The 22,668-nt window shown below is 34.6% G+C and overlaps 2 protein-coding genes and 1 long non-coding RNA gene across 5 annotated transcripts in view; 2 read left to right on the top strand and 1 right to left on the bottom strand.

Moving 5' to 3' along the window:
* The window catches only part of LOC139774397 (uncharacterized), a 195,452-nt gene that overhangs the window by 135,068 nt on the left and 37,716 nt on the right, over positions 1–22,668 (bottom strand). The window lies entirely within an intron of this gene.
* LOC139774382 (major royal jelly protein 1-like) lies at positions 2,760–6,293 on the top strand. Its single transcript, XM_071709613.1, has 6 exons — positions 2,760–3,119; positions 3,636–3,805; positions 3,919–4,131; positions 4,293–4,461; positions 4,963–5,198; positions 5,347–6,293. The coding sequence occupies exons 1-6, from the start codon at positions 2,927–2,929 to the stop codon at positions 6,010–6,012; spliced, it is 1,647 nt and encodes a 548-aa protein (XP_071565714.1). The 5' UTR covers positions 2,760–2,926; the 3' UTR covers positions 6,013–6,293.
* Positions 10,155–12,025, top strand: LOC139774352 (uncharacterized). Of its 3 annotated transcripts, none has more exons than XM_071709560.1 (6): positions 10,155–10,294; positions 10,431–10,622; positions 10,719–10,879; positions 10,965–11,181; positions 11,299–11,499; positions 11,588–12,025. In XM_071709560.1, exons 3-6 carry the CDS (start codon positions 10,734–10,736, stop codon positions 11,897–11,899), a joined length of 876 nt encoding a protein of 291 aa, XP_071565661.1. In that variant the 5' UTR covers positions 10,155–10,294; positions 10,431–10,622; positions 10,719–10,733; the 3' UTR covers positions 11,900–12,025. The 3 variants fall into 3 exon arrangements, with proteins under 3 accessions (XP_071565661.1, XP_071565659.1, XP_071565660.1); XM_071709558.1 differs by having other exon boundaries at positions 10,391–10,622; XM_071709559.1 differs by having other exon boundaries at positions 10,391–10,879.

The raw sequence follows: 22,668 nt of genomic DNA, 5'->3' as shown, positions 1-22,668 counted from the left end.
ACGCTAGAACCGTTTTTCCACTTTCGTTCGATTAGACGAAAACAATCTCATCAGAGTCACTCGTTGGATCGAAAGGGCCATTCCAAGCTCGAGCCATGTGGCATTGCTCGCGGTGTTTCGGAGGAGTGAGTCGTGAAAAAAAGAGGTGTATCCCGACAACCATGTGTGCAAAATATCTACGAGAAAAGGACGATTATTCCGACAGAGAAGACGCGATACGGAAGTGAAGAGAGAAAGAGGAAACGTCGAAACGATGCACGAACGAGAGATGCTTGTCGCATGGTTCGTGAGCGACCACAATCGCCAGGGAACAATAGCAGCAGTAAATTGATTTAGTCAACCTAGAGCCATTAAATATTGAGCTGAGCACAATTAAAATGAGTGAAAAGCTTTAGCTCGAAAAATGCTATACGTTTAATTTACGGAGATAGATTGCTTAACAATTCATTATAATTTCAATACGTTTTGTAATGTATTAAACTTTGCGTTAACTGTTTCAATCCTATTAATTCAACAGTTCTGTTGCAAAAAACACTTATGTATGGATTAATATAATAAATGCTTTAAATGTTACAAAGTGAAAAAATTCGTAATTAATACTATTATTATCCGTTTGCAGTATTGCCTCGTTTTAAAACATTTTTCTGAATTGTTCTCCGTTTAGTATTGGCCTTCAGCTTTTTAATTATTGTAGATAACATTGGAGCGCGAACCAAGCAGAGAACTCAATGATTTTATAGAGGCTACAGTCCATCTTGATTCACTCTTAATGCCATTTTGCTGGGGAGAAACAAGAAATCCAATTTCATCCTTAACCCCGTTAGTCCAAGGCAGAGCTTGCATCGGCCTTAATAGAAGCGGGGGCTATCGTGAACGCGGTTTGCATTGCGCCTTTCGCGAAGGCATAGCTCGAGGATAAACCGAGCGCGAATGTAAACCTGGACTGGATTCGTTTGAAGTCCGCGAGTACTGGCGTGGAGAATTAACGTTAACGTCCAATCCGCCGAAGAGACCCCGTCGGCGTTTCCCCCGTAGCATTTACGTGCGCGTCCATAGCCGACTGACAAGAAACACTACGAAATGAAATGACGAGTAACGAGATTAAACTTTATCGCAATGGCGATGGCGATGGCGATAGCTCTACATTGCCAGGACAATGCGAATATCAGCAGTAACAGGACGTAATAGACGTGTAAAATAAACAGCGCTCTTTTTCCAAGACGACGGCTCGAAACCTTAATCTTCTCCTACATTTAACTCGTATAATTTTATCACTATTTGTTTTATAATACGCTGATCCTGTATGTTATTATCTGTCTCCCTCTCCCTCTCGCTCTTTCTCTTTTATAATAAAAATTATTTCTTAGAACTATTCTTAAAAATAGGGCGAGATTTAATATAAACCACAATCAAATAAATATTTAAGTGTGATTTTACAAAATTATATAAGCTTAATACAACATTTAATTATTAAAGAATATACGCAAAATAGATCACACAATTTGCAAAATTTTGTTGTAATTAATAATAAAAAGTGATAGACCAAAAACTTGAACAGATTAATGATACTTTTTAATGACGTAATTTTTTTATGCACTGTGTTCTTCTTCTATAAAAAATATGCATACACCGTTCCTTCAAAACTCACTGATAAGATAACACATTGCGCATCTGGCACACATAATCATTATCAATAATGCTACAGCAAATAACTTTAAACGACGTAGTTTTTAACTATATCCATATAATGAAGGTTAATCTGAAAACTGTTTCTGTACATACCTACACAGTAAGTTCTTACCTATATATAAATTGGAGTGAATATTGTACTGGCTGTTGTCGCATTTACTCTTGTGATATCTATATTAATAAAATTCATTCATTTTATTGTGCATTTACTGGAGACCACATTTGTTACACTAAAAATGACGCATTCACTATTTATTGTATTAAAATTCTAACAGTTGCAAACATAAGCTTCGACGTTGAATTGAATGAGTACAGATGGAAATACCTCAATTATCTGTGAAAAGATTCGACGTACAAGCAGAATGCAATAGAATATAATTGGCAATTATAATGCTAGCCACAAACGTTTTATTCAATATGGCACCAGATAGGTTAACACTATTCAAAGAAATGACAATAATTTTATATAAAATATAAATATCAGTTTTGTTTGGTTAATTACATATATGTATCATTTAATTAAAATTTCCATATGTTGTTTCCATATGTCAGCACAGACCCTGAGGAAGTAGAAAATAATCCATTTTCTCAATACATATAACAAAAGATTTTTTGTCACATGGATGGTCTAAATAGAAGCACTTTTTACAAGGTAGATGCATACAAAGTAAACATTTTAGATCTTCTATTTTCGTATATGTAGAAAATAGAATAATTTTCTTAAAAAAGACTTTTGTTTAAAAAACATACTTATAAAAAAATAAAGAGTACAACGTACAACGCGTTATTTTATTTCAAAATTAATATATCATTAATAACTAAATGTTTATATAAAATAACATTCTTATTTAAACACTGCTTATAGGCACTGTACACTTATTTCACAGTTTTAAAACAAAAGCACTGAAAATAAAAGAGAAATTACATAACAAATATCTACATATCTTCTATTCTTAGAAGTCCCATTGATAGGATAACATTCCGCGCATCTGTAACGAGTGCCTTTATCATTAACAAGAATCGAACGACTTTAAACGAGACCGCTATTGTTTATCGCTGATATAATGAAAATTTTTCTGAAAAGTGTTTTCATATGTATGAGATGGAAACTTCTCATAGATATCGGCTAAGTGCGAGCTATCATTAATAGATTCGTCTTCGCAAAATACGTGTCCATCGGTAGAGTTCAGTTACGTTATTTTATTGTGTGCAATAGCAGCTATCTGTTAAGCTGAAAATGAAATATCCTCTATTTGTCACATTAATTCTGACGATCATAACTGTAAGCTTTGGTGTTAATCTGGAAGATGTATACAATTGGAAATATATTGATTTTCGCTGGGCATATCCAGGTCAGAAAGAGGAGATGTTAAATTCTAGCCAATATAACCCAAATTCATGCGTCTTATACGATGTAGACAGGTCAGAAGGTAAGTAGACACTATTTGAACAATTAACTAATTAAATTTTAGTGTAATTTTATATTAACTTTTCGACACCCAAGAGGGACGAGCCGTTTGCTCTATAAATAATTTTTTAAATAATTTTGCTAAAATTTTTTTATAATTTTTGTGGATTTTTCTAATTTTATTTTTAAGTTATAAGTCTCTTATTTGAGACAAATAAATGCATAATATACCTATACAATTTTCAAGAAGATATAACTTATTTACTCGAGGTGAGCCATTTGCTCCACTTCTAAACTTATGTCTAGGAAATCAGCATGAGAGTCGAAAAGTTAAAATATAAATACAATTGGATACATTAATTTTATGTAACACAATTTATTAGTATTTAATATCGTTATTATCAATGTTCCATTAAACATATTTTGGTGTTGATAAAGAGATCAATATATAATATTTCCATTGCAACAGAATTATAATGTATTTGCCATAAAATATATTTCAACAGCGTGCAATTTTTCATAAACAAAATTTTTGTAGATGGTAGAATATTTGTTACTGCGGTAACTGAAGAGGGAGTACCAGCTAGTTTGATGACAGTGTCTACTGAAATAGGGCCAGGCGGTCCACTTTTGGATCCATATCCAAATTGGTCATGGTATAATGTAAATGATGATTGTGATGGCATTATAAGTGTATACAGGATATCTGTAAGTATTTTTTAGAACGATATACAGCTATCGTAAAAAATTATGTAAATAATTAATATTATTATGTATTATGTATACATATATTATTTTGTATATATCTATTTTTGCATTAGATCAAATGCAATTATCTTTTCGTTCTGGATTGTGGCAAAATCGGGGAAGAAGCAGTTTGTCCTCCGAAACTATTGATCTTCGATTTAGGAATCAATTACCTTATTAAACGTATTACTATCCCCGATGACATCGCTAGTAACGAAAATGGCACTGGATTGCTCGTAACACCACTTGCTTATGTTCGAGATTGCAATAACATAAACGATGCGACCGTTAGTATTTTTCTCAAACTTTACGCGTTTAGTCACAACAGTAGGTACATGCACTTTGTTCTATTCTCATGTAAATATGTCACATCTTGTTATTTAAATTAATATGCAACTATTATATTAATTAAATAATAAATTAACATGCAACGTATATACATATACAGGTGTTTATGTCTGACATTGAAGGTTACGGTTTGGCGATATACAATGAGAATTCAGGCTTCTGCAGAATTGAATCTGATTTCATGAAACCGACTAATCCTAATTTCACCATAGAAGGTCAGAGTTTTTATTTGGAGGACGGTATTCTCGGCTTAGCAATTATCGATAAAGGCAAGTACTTATTTTTTTAACATAAAAAAAGATTATTATGACCATTAAGGTAAATGTACCAATGCCTGGACACGTATGTCTGGACATTTTTATCATTTTAGTCCTTAAATAAGTTATAACGCAAATTGAAATCGAAGAATCAAAGATAAAAATATTTTTCTTGTATTACATTTTTATCTTTTATTTTAATTCGCGTTATACTTTAAAAACTAAAATAATAAAGGTGTCCAAACATAGGTCTTAAATGTCCCGGCATTGGTACATTTACCTTATATAAACTCATTGTAAAACCATCATACATGGCGTGTTAAAACTTTTAAGTCTATCTATTCATAGTATTTATACTGATACTTGAGTTGTACCATTTCCATTTGTTTTTCTTTTCTTATCTGTAGTTATACATATTTACGCCTAGTTAACAGTAAAAACAGTAAAAACAAAAAAGTAATGCCATACTATTCGTCTTTACAATTGTTAATATCTCTATTGCAAATTTTGTAGACTTGTTCTATTCTCCCTTGGCGGGAAACCAAATATATAAGATGAACATGTTTAATAAACGAAAATGTTCAGAACTAAACAAAAGCGAAGCTGATAAACTAACTCAATTGGCGGGTACATTATCTGGACAAACAGCAGCGATAGCATCCGAGCAATGCGCAATATTTTTTAGTAATATCCCAGACACATCCATTTTATGCCAAGATGCTACTAAGAAATTCATTTCTGCCAATACGGTAAGATATCTAAACGCACTTTTCATCGTATATTATTCGATAACAAATAATTTTGAATATTTATACCTTACATTATCTTGTTTCTTTGAGAATTGTCAACACAATCTTAATTTTTATAAAATACAATATATTTTTCAATAATTTTTAGGAGCTTATCGTGAACGATTCCACAAAATTGCAATTTGCAAGTGGGATGAAAGTTGTAAATCACGGAAAGATGCTGATGACTTTAACAAATAGATTTCAGCGTGTCATTACTAATACATTAAATCTAAACGAGACAAACTTCCGCATTCTCACCATGGATATAGAAGAAATACGGAAGAAAACAAGTTGTTTTGCTTCTTGTAACAATGATCATGGTAAACCTGGGCAACCTGGACATCCTGAATATCCCGGGCAACCTGGATATCCTGGGCATCCTAGATATCCTGAAAAACCTGGGTATCCTGACCATCCTGGATATCCTGGGCAACCTCGGTATCCTGGGCAACCTGGGTATCCTGGGCAATTTGGGTATCCTGAGCATCCTGGATATCCTGGGCAACCTCGGTATCCTGGGCAACCTGGGTATCCTGGACAACCTGGGTATCCTGGGCAACCTGGATATCCTGGGCAACCTGGGTATCCTGGGCAACCTGGGTATCCTGGGCATCCTAAGTATCCTGGGCATCCTGGGCATTCTGGGTATCCTGGGCATCAGCATGGTAGACCTTGGTATTATGATAAACCTTGGTATTATGATAAATATGATGAACATAACAAATATGATAATTATGATAAATATGATAATTATGATAAATATGATAAATAAGGTAATAATTCTAAATAAGTTTTTTCTTTTAAAAAGTATAAAACATGCCAAAAACATGGGGACATATTTCAAACTGTATGCAATAAATAGGAATTTGCAATAAAACAATTTGCAAAACTGCATATATTTTAATGTGATCCGGATCAAACTTTTATATTGTACTTTGATTTAAAGCTCATTTTAGACAATTTAGTATTTCTAAAATAGTAAAATTGTTTGTTAAATTATTCTGTTGAATAAATAAATATTATGTAAAATTATTAATCCATAAATTAAAAGAATTGTAAATTATTTAACATTGCAATAATCTCCATCATTTTTTAATAATTAATATATTCAAGAGTATCTTCTTTTCAGTTTTATACTTTTCTAAACTTCTATTTGTTGCTGATAAGCATAATATTTTTTATGTACTTTGTACATGTGTTTTATGTATGTGTATATATAGGTGCCTAATATATCTAAATTTCAGAATTAAACTTATCAATTTTATCAGATAAATTGCAATGAAAAGTTTGTATCAAAAGTAAATAAATTTTTTTATTATAGTACGAGTAAAATCTTGAAATATTTTAATTAATAATGTAATTACATAATAATTTCAAATAAAGAAAAGTGATAGCGCTTGAAGATAGATGATAATAAGAATATAATCACCTCTGTCATTATTTTTATATACTTGAAACATAACCGTATCCCTTCATATGCAAAATATACTTTACTTCTTATCTTTCTATATTTTCTCTTACTTTAGTTTTTATCGATTTATTTTAACATAAATTATTTCTTTTAATATAACACTTACATATTATAGCTTATAATAAACAGAAAAATAATTTATTGAAATTCCGGGAGGATATTATAGCATATAAATTATCTTATTTAAAACACATTATAATAAAAACCTTATATTTAAAAATGTTTTAATGATTATATCTATTTGTATCGCACATCTACATTTAACAAATTCAAATAAAAATAAAAATTAACCCGGCCTTTATTGGAATAAAAATTGTGCACGTAGAAACGTGATGTTAGTCCTAAGTTGATACCGAATATTTCATAAGTGCAACATTTCTGCTGTACTTAATGGAATTGGGTAAGCCGCACGAGCGGACTTTGCTGTTTACATAGATGCACGACGTCGAGGCACGCTGCCGTCGTTGACATAAATCCAGATTCGTATGTTGCCACGCTGTAAATCCTTCAAGTGTGTATGCACTCTGCGCAGATCATGTAACGTGACTGCCATTCATTAAATTATATACTTGAAAACGTTAGTCTTCATAATTTTCAATAAATAATATTTGTATACTATTTTTAATGTGTCAAATTAAAATATTTATGCATATAAAAGTATGATTGAAACATAAATAAAAATATTGAAAAAATTTCATTTTTGAATTCGGTACACAGAATATACAATATTAGTAAAAGTATGTGTTTTAATCATTTATATTTCGTAAAATATTAGTTTCTTGATACTTGGAAGAAAAATCGACTTCACATTTATCAAAAATCTTATAGCAAAGGAAAAGGTTCTAGATAGACTGTGTGTATGTATATATCAGTATCAGATTGTCCGTTTACCGAAGAGAGGAAGAGAGAGAAGGAGAGAAAGAGAGAGAGAGAGAGCTAAATCCTATTTTCAGAAGTTGAGCTCGCAACACTCTGCGGCTTCACCCGATAAACTCATCCTGCGTCCCAGGATTTGGAATTCTTCTCCCGAAATACGTTTTGAGAAGGAAAGAAAAAGCGAGCGAGACTACGAGGGAGGTAGCGAGCGAGTTTCTGGCAACTTAGTGAAACAATGGCGCGGTTTCCACAGCAGGAACGGAAATCGTTTGCACTTTCCCGCTCCGACCGCTATAGTTCACGTCGTTTGCGAGTGGTTCGTCAGAGAGGGGGGGATAATTTAGATAACAGACCACGTTTCCCACGCGATCGTCTTGGATAATTAATCAAAAAATGTTCAACCGGAAAACACGCACGCTCGCAAAAACAGATGACGAATTCGGAACTGTCCGAGAATAAGCCGAAATACAATTTAATTTAAAGAATCGCGGTTGTATCGGTTTTTCATCTCGCGAGGCTTTAATTAATTAAAAGGCTATTTTAATTTTTCTCAAATATATTTCATTTTTCAATATGTTTGTTGCAAGACTATCTGGCTATTAATGGCGCAATAAAAGTTACTTTAATTAAATATATAAAACGTCATAAAATTTTGATACAGGCGAGCATTCCGAAAGTTTATGAAAAGAAAGTTGGCGAAACGCGAAAATTCGTCGAGCGGTATATTAATTGTATTATAGCAACAACAGGATTTCGCTTGTCTACAGATATTGGCTGTCATAACTGATTTTTTTTTAGAATTTCTTTTTTATAGAAGTTAATCACATAGACAATACAAATATCAAAATTCTGCTAATAATTAAAATAATGGAAAATATTAAGATCGTAAAAAGCTTAGGTTTAATTAATATTGAATTATGTGTTTATTCTCAAATAGCCATATGACGATATTAACTTTTGTCAATATGTAGATAAGGAAACACACACTGTTAAGCCTTGTGTACACGATACTAGAAATCGGTCCGAGTTTCGGTTTAAGCCAATCAACTTGCAGCTCTTACAGAAAAGCAGCAGTTTCATTGGCTTAAACCGAAACTCGGACCGATTTCTAGTATCGTGTACACAAGGCTTTAGAAGTGGACCTGTCACACATGTGTGAATATTAATGCGTCACACGTGTGTAATGTATGATTTTTCAAACGTTCATGCACTCTTAAGCATGTACCGCGTAGTACCTCCAAATTCGAGATACTAATTTCTAAATGGAAATGACATCTCGAGTTACATGCTGCTAGGAGATACTTTTCCCGGTACAGTAGCACGAGGTACGGAATACACGAGGTACTGATAAAGGAGGAGGTACCGATTGGAGGTACCGCACTTATAAATTCACGGTACAATTTTTTAGGAGGTACAGTTTTTTAGGGGGCTTCCGTACGTACGTATCGTACGTACATATGTACTTCGTACAATATGTACCTCGTACATATGTACCTCATATATGTACCTCGTACAAATGTACCTCCTACATACGTACCTCGTATACGAGATACTCGGCGCCAAAACAAAAGACATTCGCGAATATAGCGGTGCCATAGCCACTAGGTGGCATCGACGCGGCGGCGGACGTGTCATAAGTATCGTTGCTGATTGCTCAGACGATCGTTCGCGAGAGACGGTGCGACGGTGGTCGGTGATCGTTCAGTTGTACAGCGCGATCGGGCCGCGTATCGCGTATCTCCACTCTAAATATTTTATCGTATATGAATAGTAAATATTGCAAATTGTACTTGTAAGTTGTTCGTTATTTAAAGATATATAATAAATTGTGTATCTTATTAAATAGTGTCAGTTTGGTCTCTTGTTTTATATATGGACGAAGATTATTAATATCTATTGCAGAAGAATTTTGTCAGAGCTTTGTCTTTTCTAATGTCAGTTATCTATATCTTTTCTTGTTCAAGTATATATACGAGCGACGCGGCGGAAACGAGATTGACCTGCATTCACTCTTAAGCATGTGTCGCCAAAAATTGGAGGTACACGTTGAAATAAAAACCCTACGTAATTACGAGGGACATAAGTACCCTCAAAAATAGAAGGAAAGATGGTACCTCGAAGTTAGGAAGTACATACGTTATGCGGTACTTATGTCCCTCGTAATTACGTAGGGTTTTTATTTCAACGTGTACCTCCAATTTTTGGCGACACATGCTTAAGAGTGTGCACTTGTGTCTCAATGTGCACGTGTGAAAAACAGGGAAACGCACTAGGGAATGTGTATAAAACACACACTTCAACGTGTGAATTTAGTAAAACATCCACCAGTGTATAAAATAGTCAAGCACCATAGTATTCACACATGTGTAATGTTTCTATGTCTGTGAATCTAACACATTTGCGGGAAAGTTACACACTAAGTATAATAACACACTTACTAGTCACACACTGACCAGTCACATATCATGTGCAGGTACGCATCAGCAACGCTTATATGTGATGAGTTAGAATATAAATTCGAAGTGTAGGCGGCTCAGTTTGGAAAATCCAAGTAGAGAAGACGGGCTAAATAAGAGCCATGGCGCTGTTGATGGTGTGCAAGTTTTTATTACCACAATCTTCAGATGTGTCTGAAGAAACTAAAGCACAGTCTTTAGAAGAAACATGCAAAGCAAACTCTTCTAAAGAATCTAAAGTAACTATCAAGGTATGTGAATGAGATTAACTTTTAGTTTTATACATTTGTTTTTTTATATATTGATTGGTAGATGTTTAAAGATTGACTTAAACTTTCTAAAACCAGAAACAGTCATCAACTACATTAAGTTCCGTACCACCCCCAGTGCTGCCGGAAAACTTGAAATCGTGTAGCAATCTTTTGGAACACATCAATGAGTTGGTGCGCATATGTGCCACTCATCTGCTGAGTTTGACTAATGGCAAACCTACTTCAGATGACTATACAAAGTTAAGTATTGCCATATGTTCAGAATATCCAATTCTGAAAGATGTGGGTTCCCCGACATATTATGTAGGTAAGTAAACTATTTCTTTTTAGATTATAAAAATAGTTTGGTTTGCGAGTATGAATTCAAGTTTCTCATAGATAGATAATTTAAAAAAATTTTCAGGGATCATTTAAGAAAATGCTGAGTAATTGCATCCGTAACAGGCGAGCTTTTTTAAAGAAGAAGATCTTGTCAGATGGATCCAGTGCAAAGAAAGTTCAAAGAACAACTATACAAATGTGTGTGCTGCCTTCCACATCTGCGGAACCTGAGTCATCACTCAGGTATAATATTTTATTATAATTTAGAAGGTCTTCTCTGGCAGCAAAGCTATATATTTTGATAATATCAGAGATGTAATGTTTACAGCACTCCTGATATGGCCAAGGAGGATATAACTGCGGACTTAGAGACATTAATGTCAAAATTAAAAGACACCAAACCGTGTGCAACAAATTTGCAACACATAAAAATGTTAATGTTAAAGACAAAGAAAATGCGCAGAGATTGGATCGTAAATAAGGAAACTGGTGCTCGGTGCTCTACTATTTTGAAGCAGTTCCCTTACTTGAAGAACTCTGAATTAGTACGTGAAAACGGAGCGTACATGTGACCCTTTCAGTACATTTCAATTTGTTAACTAAAGACAGTAAATAACAGGATGTCTTCTTCTAGCCTAAATTTGGTTTTTATTACGTTTCAGCTGCAGCATGATTTTGATCTACTTGGAATTTGGAAAAGCAGTGCTGTACAGAATCTTGACATTCTGTTAGAGAAACTCAGCAAACTTTTTAAGGAGAATGCAACTACCGAGTCAGAGAAACTTTTCTTGTTAATGAAAGCTGAGAAAGCATTGATTCCTAACAAGGCTTTGAGCTCATGCAAAGCTATTACCACATGTAAGGTATGTAAAATTTCTGTTTGTGTTATGCACTGAATAAAATCCAAATTTGATCTCTAATCCTAGATTTGTGGTGATATTGCTGTTTCAGATTTACGAGTCACCTGACATCCTCAAAACTGAGGAGAATGAATCTCCCCGCCTGGTCATCTTCTTAGATAACTCCAGAGTATCTCAGGCATTTATTGTTGCGGACAAAAAAGTGGAATTGGCTGTGGACAACCCAACTGTTGCCTCATGTATTCGTTCTCTCATAGGCATGTGCTATGTGTGTGACATAATGTATCCCAAGTCATACTCCAATTTTTTTCATTTAATTGATTTTGAAGTTATAGGTATTCCTAAACCTAAAACTCTTCCAACTAAATTTTGCACATTTGTCAAAAAGCTTAACTCAACTTAAAACAAATTCTGCTTTTTTTTAAATACCTACATTAAGAAAAAAATATTTAGATTAAACAAAATAATGTATACCAAATATACTTACTTTCATTGTATACTTTAATAAACTTCTATTGCTTTAATAATATCACATCTCATTGTGTGTCATACTCTAAATCTAAAATGTTACTTTTATACACGCATATATGTAATTTGGTGAAGGCATTTTTTACACGTTATATACAACGTGATATACGTGATTTATAATCACGTACGTATAATGTACGGCAAGAAACGTGTAAAAAGTGCCTTCACCAAATTACACATATACATGTGTATAAAAGTGGCTGCGACCCTTTTTCACACATTTATAGGCGCATTAAAAATCACACACATAATTAAGTTACACATCTCCAGCTGTGTGACAAGTCACACACGCTAATATAATCAAACACTTATTCGTGCGTGAAAAAGTAACACACTTACAGACGTCTTAAAACGGCGGACACACATCACACGCGATAAAGTGTGTGATATTCACGCACTACTTCTAACAGTGCAGCTGTCTTAAATAAATCAAATAAATGGTCCTTTCTAATGACGATTCCTTCAACCATAACAACAAATTGACTAATAAAAAATTTAAGGAACGAGAGAGAGAGAGAGAGAGAGAGAGAGAGAGAGAGAGAGAGAGAGAGAGAGAGAGAGAGCTGCCCGTGAGGGCATAGCTCGAAGTGCAGGGACGCGAAAGCATTTTATCAATGCGGCAAAACGAAATCGAAAGCAAAGCAAGTATTTTGTTACCGTTGAAACGAAATAACGAAACCAATCGAAGTGCATGGGAAAATCATTAGTCCTGGAGACGTTCAACCGAGCAAGTTTCGCAGTCCTCGCAGGTCTGCACTGTTTCTTTCTGAGTTTCAATCCGACGACGCGAATTCAGGTCGATGAAAGACGAAGGAAAGCAGTTCGGGCACTCGATTTTCCGGACTGTCGGAGAACTTCGTTAGTCTTGGCTGGAAAACCCCGAAAGAGGGTCGTTACCTTATCGCGACGTATAAAATATTTTCGTCTGTGGTAGTCGCGACGTAACTCACTCCGGAAGCGAGCGCTGTCTTCTGATGTTTTATGTCGCGTTATGTGCGCGAAGGTGGCAAATCATAGGTATAATGTTCCACGTTACCCCAATGTTGAAATCTCGTCTAATATGTATGGTCGTTTGGTTATCACATATATTGATTTTATCATAAATTATAATAAAATATAAAATCATATTAAATTAAAAAAAATTTTCTCATTATTAGTCACTCTAATTTGGTAACTTTAAAGCGTTTGAAGAAATACAAGAACGCAAAAAAATCAAATAACTCAGTATAGTTTTACAAGGTTTTCTCGATAAATATATATATTTATATTATACAAATATCGAAGCATATAATGCATAAAATATTAATAATTTATATCTATATGCTAAATATTGCTAATTAGTTTAAAATTTTGATTAAAACATTTTCCACTGTCCAGATATTACAGTTTACAGTTTAAACCTTTTTGGTAAAAATTTATTTATGGGTATTTTTGGTATTTTTAAAATATTTTTTACAGAAGAATATATATAAATAAAGTGGTGGGTAGTTTTTGGAATTTTATTTTAAATTAGCTCATCAGGTTGAACGGAATATTAATATAAGACCATTGTGCATTCAATCACCGTGATCTTATGTTTCTACGTTGATTAAAATAAAAAGGTTAATATTCTACATTTATTAAAATAAAAAGTTAATATTTTGCATAATTGTGAAAAAACATGTTAATTTGATATTTTTGTTTATAAAGACTTTTTTCAATATTGCTTTTATGGTTTATCTTATATTTCAACGCCTTTGTCTTACGATGTTAAATTTTTTATTTTATTATTACATTTTAGTATTACATTTTATTATCATATTTTATTATTACATGTTATTGGTACTTCCACATAGGTGCCGTTATTACCGGTACGCTGATATAAACTATAACGTGCAGGAGACGCGTATACGGTTCTCGTTGAACTATATATTCCCATTGTGATGCAAAGCACCTTCGAGCGAATCTCCTCGCATTCGATCCTAACGACTCTGCGTAATATGCGGCGCGGTAATTAAGAGTTTTTTGCTTGCCGTAAAATGTATTCACCCTAGCACAGAGAAAGTCACGGACGGTACCGCGGGCGGAGCTCTGATGATGATGGGGCGGAATCGTAAGGTGGAAAGGTTTCCGAGGAACGGATTGCGGAGCGGAGTGAGGAGCGACCGCAAAAGGAAGCGATCCCGGCAAAGAAAGTAGAAAACAAAGGGGCCTCTCTTTGGGGCTGCACTCTTGATGTTGTGATCGACCAGACGGGCAAAATAATTATTCGGTACCCTCGACGCGAAAAGTCTTCGGCCCTCTTTTGAAAATATCTTGGGAGGTATCTCCGAGAGCGTCGCTGTCACGCGATTGATTCCGACTCTGGGGAAATTTGATAGATTGCTCCATCGCGGCATCGGTGGGATTTCTCACGCTACGTCGAATATTCAAATTTCACAGAGCATTATAAACGGTTTTTTTTTAGTCTCCACGTGATATTCGACTCGTATCGAGCTTTTAACAGCCTCGTTCGACATTAAACAAAGTGCGCAAAATAAAAAAGATAATATCGTCGCGTATGATGATTTTTTCAGTTTTGAGATCTAAGTGCATTGGTGAAAGGACACGTGCACAAGTACACATATGCGTGCACGTGCGCAAACGCCAGAGCTATGTCGTGCGAGACGTTTTTCCTACACCTTACTCCTTTCCCTACTCACTCCTCGACAAAGAAATGACATGGCAAAGAGATACTTCATGTGAAACTCTCGCCTTGCCTTCGAAGATGCCGTGAGCACTTCGAATTTTTTTTCCATCACACTCCTTCTTGCTCAAGATATGGAAGTCACATCGGACCTTTTACCGGCGACGTCGCATAAAGGCGCGCCACTTCAATCAACAGTCTTCGCGATATTACTCCCTAAAATTCCATTCTAGAAACTTGACTCATACTTATTAAATTTTAAATTGTACTAGATTTATTTATTTAACGCATATACGCTCATTTTTTAGCTGCGCGCGCGCGCGCGAAATACTTTTTGTCAGCTATCATGAAGTCTTAGAAGACAGAAGGGTTCTCTTTTGTGCTTTGCTCCGGTCTCAATTAGAGTTTATTAGTCGTTCTACGATATCCCTTGCGAGACGCATAATTAGGGTAAAAAGTATCAATTTTACTTTGCACATCACGAGACCATCTTAATGAGCTTTTTTACTACTGTTCTTTCTGCTACGCGGAAAAGTTATTGTAATATTCTGGGTCTCGAAATTAGCGCGAGCTTTTTTATCTACGATTTAATTTGCCATGCTCAACGTTGTTTTTCATTTATGTTAAAAATATCATACCTACGCGCGCACGCACAAACTTTAATTATGTTAACTTTTATACCGGATTCTAACAGCAACATTTTATTGGAAAAGAGAAACAACTTGTTCTTTATTTTCTTTGTTTAATTTTCTTTGTTTATAGCTTTCTTCTATTCATTATGATAACATATTTTTTTAGTATAAAATTTTGCTGTTTGAATTACTTACATAAAATATCAAACGTTATTTTGTCTTTTGAATCAAACTAATATTTACATATTTATACACATATATATAATTATAGTGTTATTTATAGAATTAATTATTAAAAACATATCTTGCCAATTTTTCTACTACATTAGTAAAATTTGGAACAAAAACAATGTTTTTAGATACTGCTTTTTTATTGAATTCTTTCATATTAACGAATAGAAAATATTGAATTAAACGAGATTAAATCATATACAGACTGCAGTTCTTAAGATATAAAAAAATTATTTCTATGCATTCTATGCAAATAATAAACAGCATTCCGGAAGTATACTTTTCTTATATTAATGTTGATAATTTTGTATATAATTAATGAAGATATTTATCTTCAAGTAATTTCATTTCCGAGCGGATACAGTGGTGAGGTATCATGCTGATTGAAACAATGGAAACCAAGAGTGGCGTATTAAACGGCCAAGAGAAATAGGAGAATGGAGCATAAATTCACTAGCGAAACATGTCGGACACGGGATGCAATACTTGTTTGTTGCATCCTACGCGGGCCGGATATAGCGTTGCGTTTGCTCGTACGTTCGTTTTCCAGAACGATCAATTGGTTGCAATTGAAACGCGATATTTGTTCTCCAATTGGACTAATACTTTTTATTCTCGCTGCCGGTATTTTTGTCCTGCACAACGTCAAAAGGAGAGAATCTATCTTAGGCGCAGCTTTTGGAAAAAAAATCTTAAAAGTAATATAAAAATTCCCATGAGAGAAAACATTTATCGGTATATTATATAGTATTATGACCTAGAATAACATTAAAAAGAAATAATTTAATATATTAATTTCCACATATAGCTCTTTTTTATTAATCGAATGAGAAAGATCTTCGTATATTTAAGTGAATTTTTGGACGGGGGGAGAGGGGTTCTCTACCGAAGAATAGAGAAATATAGGATAAAGAATAAATAGGACGTGGATGGTTTTCGGAAGTTCAGCCCTAATTTAAAATTAATTTTTCATTAGCGAAATTTGTTTACGAGAAGCTACGGTTGTTATTACAACGGCCGGTCAGAGTAACAAAACGATAATAAAGAAATAATTCGTAAGATCGTACGCTCGTTATTCTCATTGGCAGGCCCTGTCCCAATCGCGATCGGATTTCAATCTATGCATATTAGACCCTAATTGCGATTGTAATTTCCGTGGAAAAGTCTCAATTCAGAGGCGAATCCTCATCGTCGCCGGGAGAGAAACGCGGCTCTGAATAAAAAGTACGCATAAATCTTCGGCCCTCGGCGAAGCGATTCGACAGCCAATTACGTTACCAATGTTGAGGTTTTTTTGTGACTTGTACTTTGCCGATGGAAACGTTCCAGCGGCGATCCCCGAAGGAAATTTACGGGTCACCTAATATCGCACTCGGAAAAGATTCCGGCGCGCGCGCGTCTCTGTGTCGTCGATCATAACGGCAAACAGTCGCCAGCGATAAATTAATTGATTAATTAAATGAGGCGCCGAAATCGCGGACCATATATTTGCATGGAGGAATATTTAATCGAGATCAGATTTATATATTTTCGGCATAAAGAGCTTAATTACGTAGCTCATCTCGTATCGTATTTATTCACATCTAACAAACTTGCCGTATTAAGCAGAATATTAAAATTAAATTGAATGAACAATTACATCATCCACGGAGTGCCTCGCGCGTGTGATGTTTGCTGCCATACAGTATGGAGGTCATAAAGGAAATCGATCTCGATGAAACCAAATGCATAGTATTATAATAAATTCATGAAATAATAGTGTCGGCTTAGCCCCGGCTTAGCCCCGGTCTCCCCTATATCAAAATAATACCACGTTAGGGCTCATTCACATATTTTGATATTACTGTTTGTCATGTAATAGGTTTTCCTACATTGTTGCAGATAACGCAATAATTAACATTTCTTCGATATAAAAAACATCCTAGATATATCATTTATATGAGAATATTTAAAAATGTTAAAGTTTGTTTGTTTACTTCAACGTGAGTCATATATACATATAATTTTAGAGTTACAAAATAAAAATTCACTTTCTTACGTTTGAAGAGAAAAGCATATATTATTTATTTGATCTTATTTATTTTTATGTATCAATGGTTTTTTAAATTACCAAAAAGTTAACAAAGGATTAAGAGAAGAAATTTAACGTCAAGTTCAATATTGAAATTTAACAAAATTTGCGTCATGACAAATTTTAAATTACATTGTTATAAAGCCAAGCCCGGATTATATAAAGAATTCATGATTAAAGAACCGCGTGGTAGATCTGGGACATTCTCTACAAAAAGCAAAGCAAATTAATCAATGTGGAGAAAATATGAAATTGCTAAGCCAATTAAAGAATAGTATCGCATCCAGTATTTACGATATCGTTGGTGTAACGAACAATGGCGGTAATAGATAGCTGCACTTTTCTGTGAAAAGCCCGGAGACGATTTAATCGGGAAGAAGTTCTCTCGAGGACTATATTTAATATACGTTATCCGAGTAACGTAAGATTAATTTTACGCTCCCGACCCCTTGCGCGACGTCCTTTAGAAAAGTCTCCTTTCAAAGCCGAGGCGAACCCATTTCAAAAACTTCTTCATTTCTGCCTTAACAAACCGATTTTCCAAAGCAACTTCTTAATTAATAAAAGACTAGCGTGGAACATTTGTGCATTTATTCGTATACGAACGTTACGCATTCAAGCGCAAATTCTATTCCGACAATTCGGACTGCACAAATATATTTTATGAAGAGCACCTCGCAAGCGCGGCACTATTTTTTGAAAACCCGCATAATCCGCAATGATTAAACGCTTTGCAGACACTTTAAAAGTAAAGACTGTAAAGTGATACGCGTACTAATGGACGTTTTTAAAGATATGTCTGTGTTAGATATGCATGTGTTCAAAGTGCAATTAATATATGTATTTTAGTAACTCATAGAATTAATTATTACATTAGATATCTGCATATACCCACATAGGGGTTTTACAATCGGCCCAATAATGAGCTAGTACAACTAATACTGGTCCAGTATTAAGCCGATTGTAAAACCCTATATGGGTATTTGTTCAATATTCAATATCTCGAGTTACACTATCAAAATATAATGAAAAAGTAATAATATTAGCTGCTAACTAGTTTGCTATGAGCTCATATTATTTATTAAAATTAATCTCTTTTACTTTAAGTCTTAATTTTAATTCAGATAAATCAAATTTTTCTTAATCAACAATCTTTTTGAAAGAAAAAACTAGACAATAAGACGAAATTTGTGAGCGGTTACTCAAGTCACCAACTTTGAGTAATTAAATTTCTGCTTCAAGTTAAATGTCAACAGTCGTCAGTACTTTTACCTCAGCTTATTAAAATACAATAAATTCAATGTTTCCAGGGAAGTTTTATGGCCAAAATTTGGATGAAAATAAATGTGCTTTTTGATAAATTAAAAGCTATTTAGAGTCGACGGAAGAACGTAAATCCGGCAGAAAGTAATTACTTGCGTTTTATTCGAGCAATTTTCTCATTCGGCCAAGTTATTTCTAATTTAATTAAACTTGGAATGTACACATCATATTCTGTACATAAAACATTGGATGCATAAAATATTATATGCTAAGATTTCAAGATATTATTTTCCACTTCTAATATAATAAAGTATTCTGTCCTGCAAATGGAGTTTTTCCCGGTAATACATATGAAAACACGCTTAAAATAACATATTATTAATGCTATTAATTAAGAAAATCTCACGATAATTTGATTAATTTCGCGTTTCTTACAATTCGTTACCGCAAAGAAGCAAACAATACACAATTCATGTAATATAAATTACCTATGTAATATACCTATACAGACAGCAGAGTAATTAATAAAACATACTACATTATAACGGCGTTTATACTGACCGACTTTAATATTTCTAAATGCTTCCTGGGCACAGTAATTAATTTATATCTTGAGCTTTAGTACACTTCCTAATTAAGCTCTATTCACATTATTCCCTATTCTGGGTAACCTGATTTTCACGTGACCATTCAACCGTAACTTTTTTCGATTAATTCTCAAAGCTTTATTCATTTTTATATAACTAGTTCCAAATATAATAAAGTGGAACTTTATTTTATTTCTCTTTTATATAGGTATATATCCTTTGTCCGGTTTTCATATGTTTTGCAACGATATCTGTGTTAAATTATTGTCCAAATTTAAATCTAAAAACTGTTATCAATATTTGACATAATTTAATATAGACTCGATGCGCCCGAATTAAAATTATGATTAAAATTAAAAGAGACTGACTTTAACGTGATGTAATACGGATAATTATCTAATATCATTTTTAGTTACATTTTGGAATTGCAGCTTAAAATTTAAAATACCATATAACAAGACTGTTCGATTATTATATCAATTAATAATATACATTCATGCATAATTTTCGATCAAGGCTATAAACAAATAATGCTAGACAATAACAAGCAGATCGCCAGTTATTAGTCTTTACATTATCTAACGGATTTTTCTTTACGTTCGATCGTTCTTGAAACAGTATCAATATTAATATAAGTTTACCGTGCAGGTTATTTGCATTACGAACGGAATATCGGAATTACACGATGTGTATAATCCAGATTTAATATCACTTGGCGCATTCAATGCAGTCGACAGGAATTATGATCAATATTGGCCCGTGTATACGATAAAAGTTACTGTGTACCCCTGGCTGTATTTATGTTAATACGTATACAAGGTATCGATATACGTTACGCCCCATACAATGGTCGCGTTATAACAAACCACCGAATATCCGCGAACGCGGCCGGAATCAACTTCCGACCGCGAATCGGAGCAAATCGTAATGCGATCGTTTGTTATTGGACGTGAAAGCTGACAAAAATAATATTTTTAGCGTTTCGGACATCGAAATAAATATCACACGCATTAATATTCATATATTTACGGAACAGCGATTAAAAAAGCTTCATTAGAATTTCAAATTGCGAATATATGTAATACGTTCTCTGCGAATGTCGCAACGCCCGCAAAAAAAGAAAATGTATTAAACATTAAATGTTGTATGTAACAATGTATTTCCCAATGTTCTCTTTTGATGTTACTATCGTACATCGTAATTATTGGGAAAAAAGTCATAAGTTTTGAAGCAGATTGTGCAAATAAAAGACGATCCCCAAGTAAGATTAAAAAATAAAGTTAAGGAAAAAATGTGCAAATAAATGCTACTCATAGAAAATTTAAAGTAATATGCGCCTCTTTGCAGCTTTGCCAAGAGTTAAAGTAAAATAGATGAGAAATATTCGAGTTACGTTTCACACTTCAATTTATCATTACTTTTAAAATAAACGACTCGAAAATCGAGATATCTGAGAATGCGAACGCGGAAAGCTTCTAACACGGATTTGGCGCAAAGCTACGTCAAAACTGGAGCACGACCCGAATGGTAGCGACCCGACGATTGGTGATCCACAATGCAACGGGTGGTTCGGTAATCGCGACACGATAGAACGACGCGATGGGACCGATTGGCTTCGCACTATACAGAAGGTCGATGTTCAATTATTCGATACCTGTATCGCATCGTACTCTCTCGTACTCTCTCCGCCTCTATGGCATCAGGTAATTTTCTTTCAAGTGGATCTCGTGTGACGATGGTACCGCGACGAGGGGTAGAGGAGGGAAAGCGGAAAATGCGAGTACGCGGCGACGCTTCTCGAATAGCAAAATTTCAGCCGCGAGAGCATTCGTATTCGATCCCATTTGCTCGTATAGTATCGAGAGAGAGAGAGAGAGAGAGAGAGAGAGAGAGAGAGAGAGAAAGAGAGAGAGAGAAATGGGGAGAATACATGACATTTTCCCCCAAAAGAGTATTGTCGATCAAACCGGCTGTACGGAGATCGTGTGCAAAATCATTTTCCTGTCGCATAGAAATTCATATCTCAATATTTTATAAACGTCCGTGCGAGCATCGTAAGCAAAATCGTTCGGAAATATAAGACAGCCCGGAAGTCAGGGAACCTCTCGTAAAAAGCCAAGAATGACCGGCGATACTTCCTTGTCATTGAACATTTCATATTTTTATCTCGAAGAAAAAGGATGTAGATTCTAATACCTATAATATCTCCGATTTAAGGTCGATTCAGACATAACCGTGCCGTACCCGTACGGGCCTACGCACAAGGATTGTCGTAATCGTTTACGACTCTGTCGTAAGTCATAGGCTAGGTCTACAATGAGTCGCAGTCGTAAGAGTCGTAAGAAATTGACCAATTACAGTCTATTATTCTCTTTGCGGTCGAAGAATAATGAAGTGTAATTGGTTAATTTCTTACGACTCTTACGACTGCGACTCATTGTAGACCTAGCCATAAGCCGGTGGATTGACGTTAGCGTATGTCGTATCCGTCACGTATGCGACGCATTTTTGAACAGTCCCTCGTCCGGCGTCCCGTCTCAGCCCTCAGCGAATTATGTTATCTCCAGGGAAAACGTCACGGCTAATAATACCGGGGGTTGCAACAAATGCGCCGAGAACCAAGAGGATTACTGGGGTTACGATAAATCTGGTCACGGTAACGCCGTAAGATTTACAATCTGCCTCGGACTCCGCGCCGGATGATTTAGAACCGAGCCAAATTCGTGCAACGGGCATTATTCAATGGCAACGTTACGACTTATCTTTCGCCGCCTGTTGCGCGGTAAACTCGCTGTTTTTCATACGACAGTAAAAGTTGCGTCGATGCCTCTGCAGTTAAAATTTACGACGCCTAGCGCGTCGGCTGCGAGCAACGCGCCGGACATTTCAATGACAACGACGCACCGGTCGATACCGTTGTTGGAAAAATGTCCATTTTTGGAATTTTTTACGCGTTCAATCTTAACTTTTGTCGCATTATTTTAGCTCAACGGCATCAAGATCTCCAATCGGAAAGTCTCGAATCTTTATATTAATATTCCTCACTTCATAGAAGACTGGAAAGTACATTCTATAAAAGAATGGAATAAAGGTAATTTATTTTGTACAACTTTATAGAAATATTTCTTTTCTTACTCGATTTTTTATTGTTGTAATCGTTTATTTATATTTGTATATTTGTTTTTGTTTTATTAA

This window comes from Temnothorax nylanderi, unplaced genomic scaffold (assembly GCF_030848795.1).
Source record: "Temnothorax nylanderi isolate EJ_2023f unplaced genomic scaffold, tnyl_v1.0 TNYL_tig0080_pilon, whole genome shotgun sequence".
NCBI lineage: Eukaryota > Metazoa > Arthropoda > Insecta > Hymenoptera > Formicidae > Temnothorax > Temnothorax nylanderi.
Note: the sequence above shows the minus strand (reverse complement) of the source record. Positions and strands in the feature narration are given on the sequence as shown.

Bases quoted from the DNA above. Each gene is read 5' to 3' on its own strand.
- LOC139774382 (XM_071709613.1), top strand. From the start codon at position 2,927: ATGAAATATCCTCTATTTGTCACATTAATTCTGACGATCATAACTGTA. The intron at 3,806-3,918 runs GTAAGTATTTTT...TTTTTGCATTAG, and splicing joins TAAGTGTATACAGGATATCT to ATCAAATGCAATTATCTTTT. The intron at 4,132-4,292 runs GTTAGTATTTTT...ATACATATACAG, and splicing joins ATAACATAAACGATGCGACC to GTGTTTATGTCTGACATTGA.
- LOC139774352 (XM_071709560.1), top strand. From the start codon at position 10,734: ATGCTGAGTAATTGCATCCGTAACAGGCGAGCTTTTTTAAAGAAGAAG. The intron at 10,880-10,964 runs GTATAATATTTT...TAATGTTTACAG, and splicing joins GAACCTGAGTCATCACTCAG to CACTCCTGATATGGCCAAGG. The intron at 11,182-11,298 runs GTACGTGAAAAC...ATTACGTTTCAG, and splicing joins ACTTGAAGAACTCTGAATTA to CTGCAGCATGATTTTGATCT.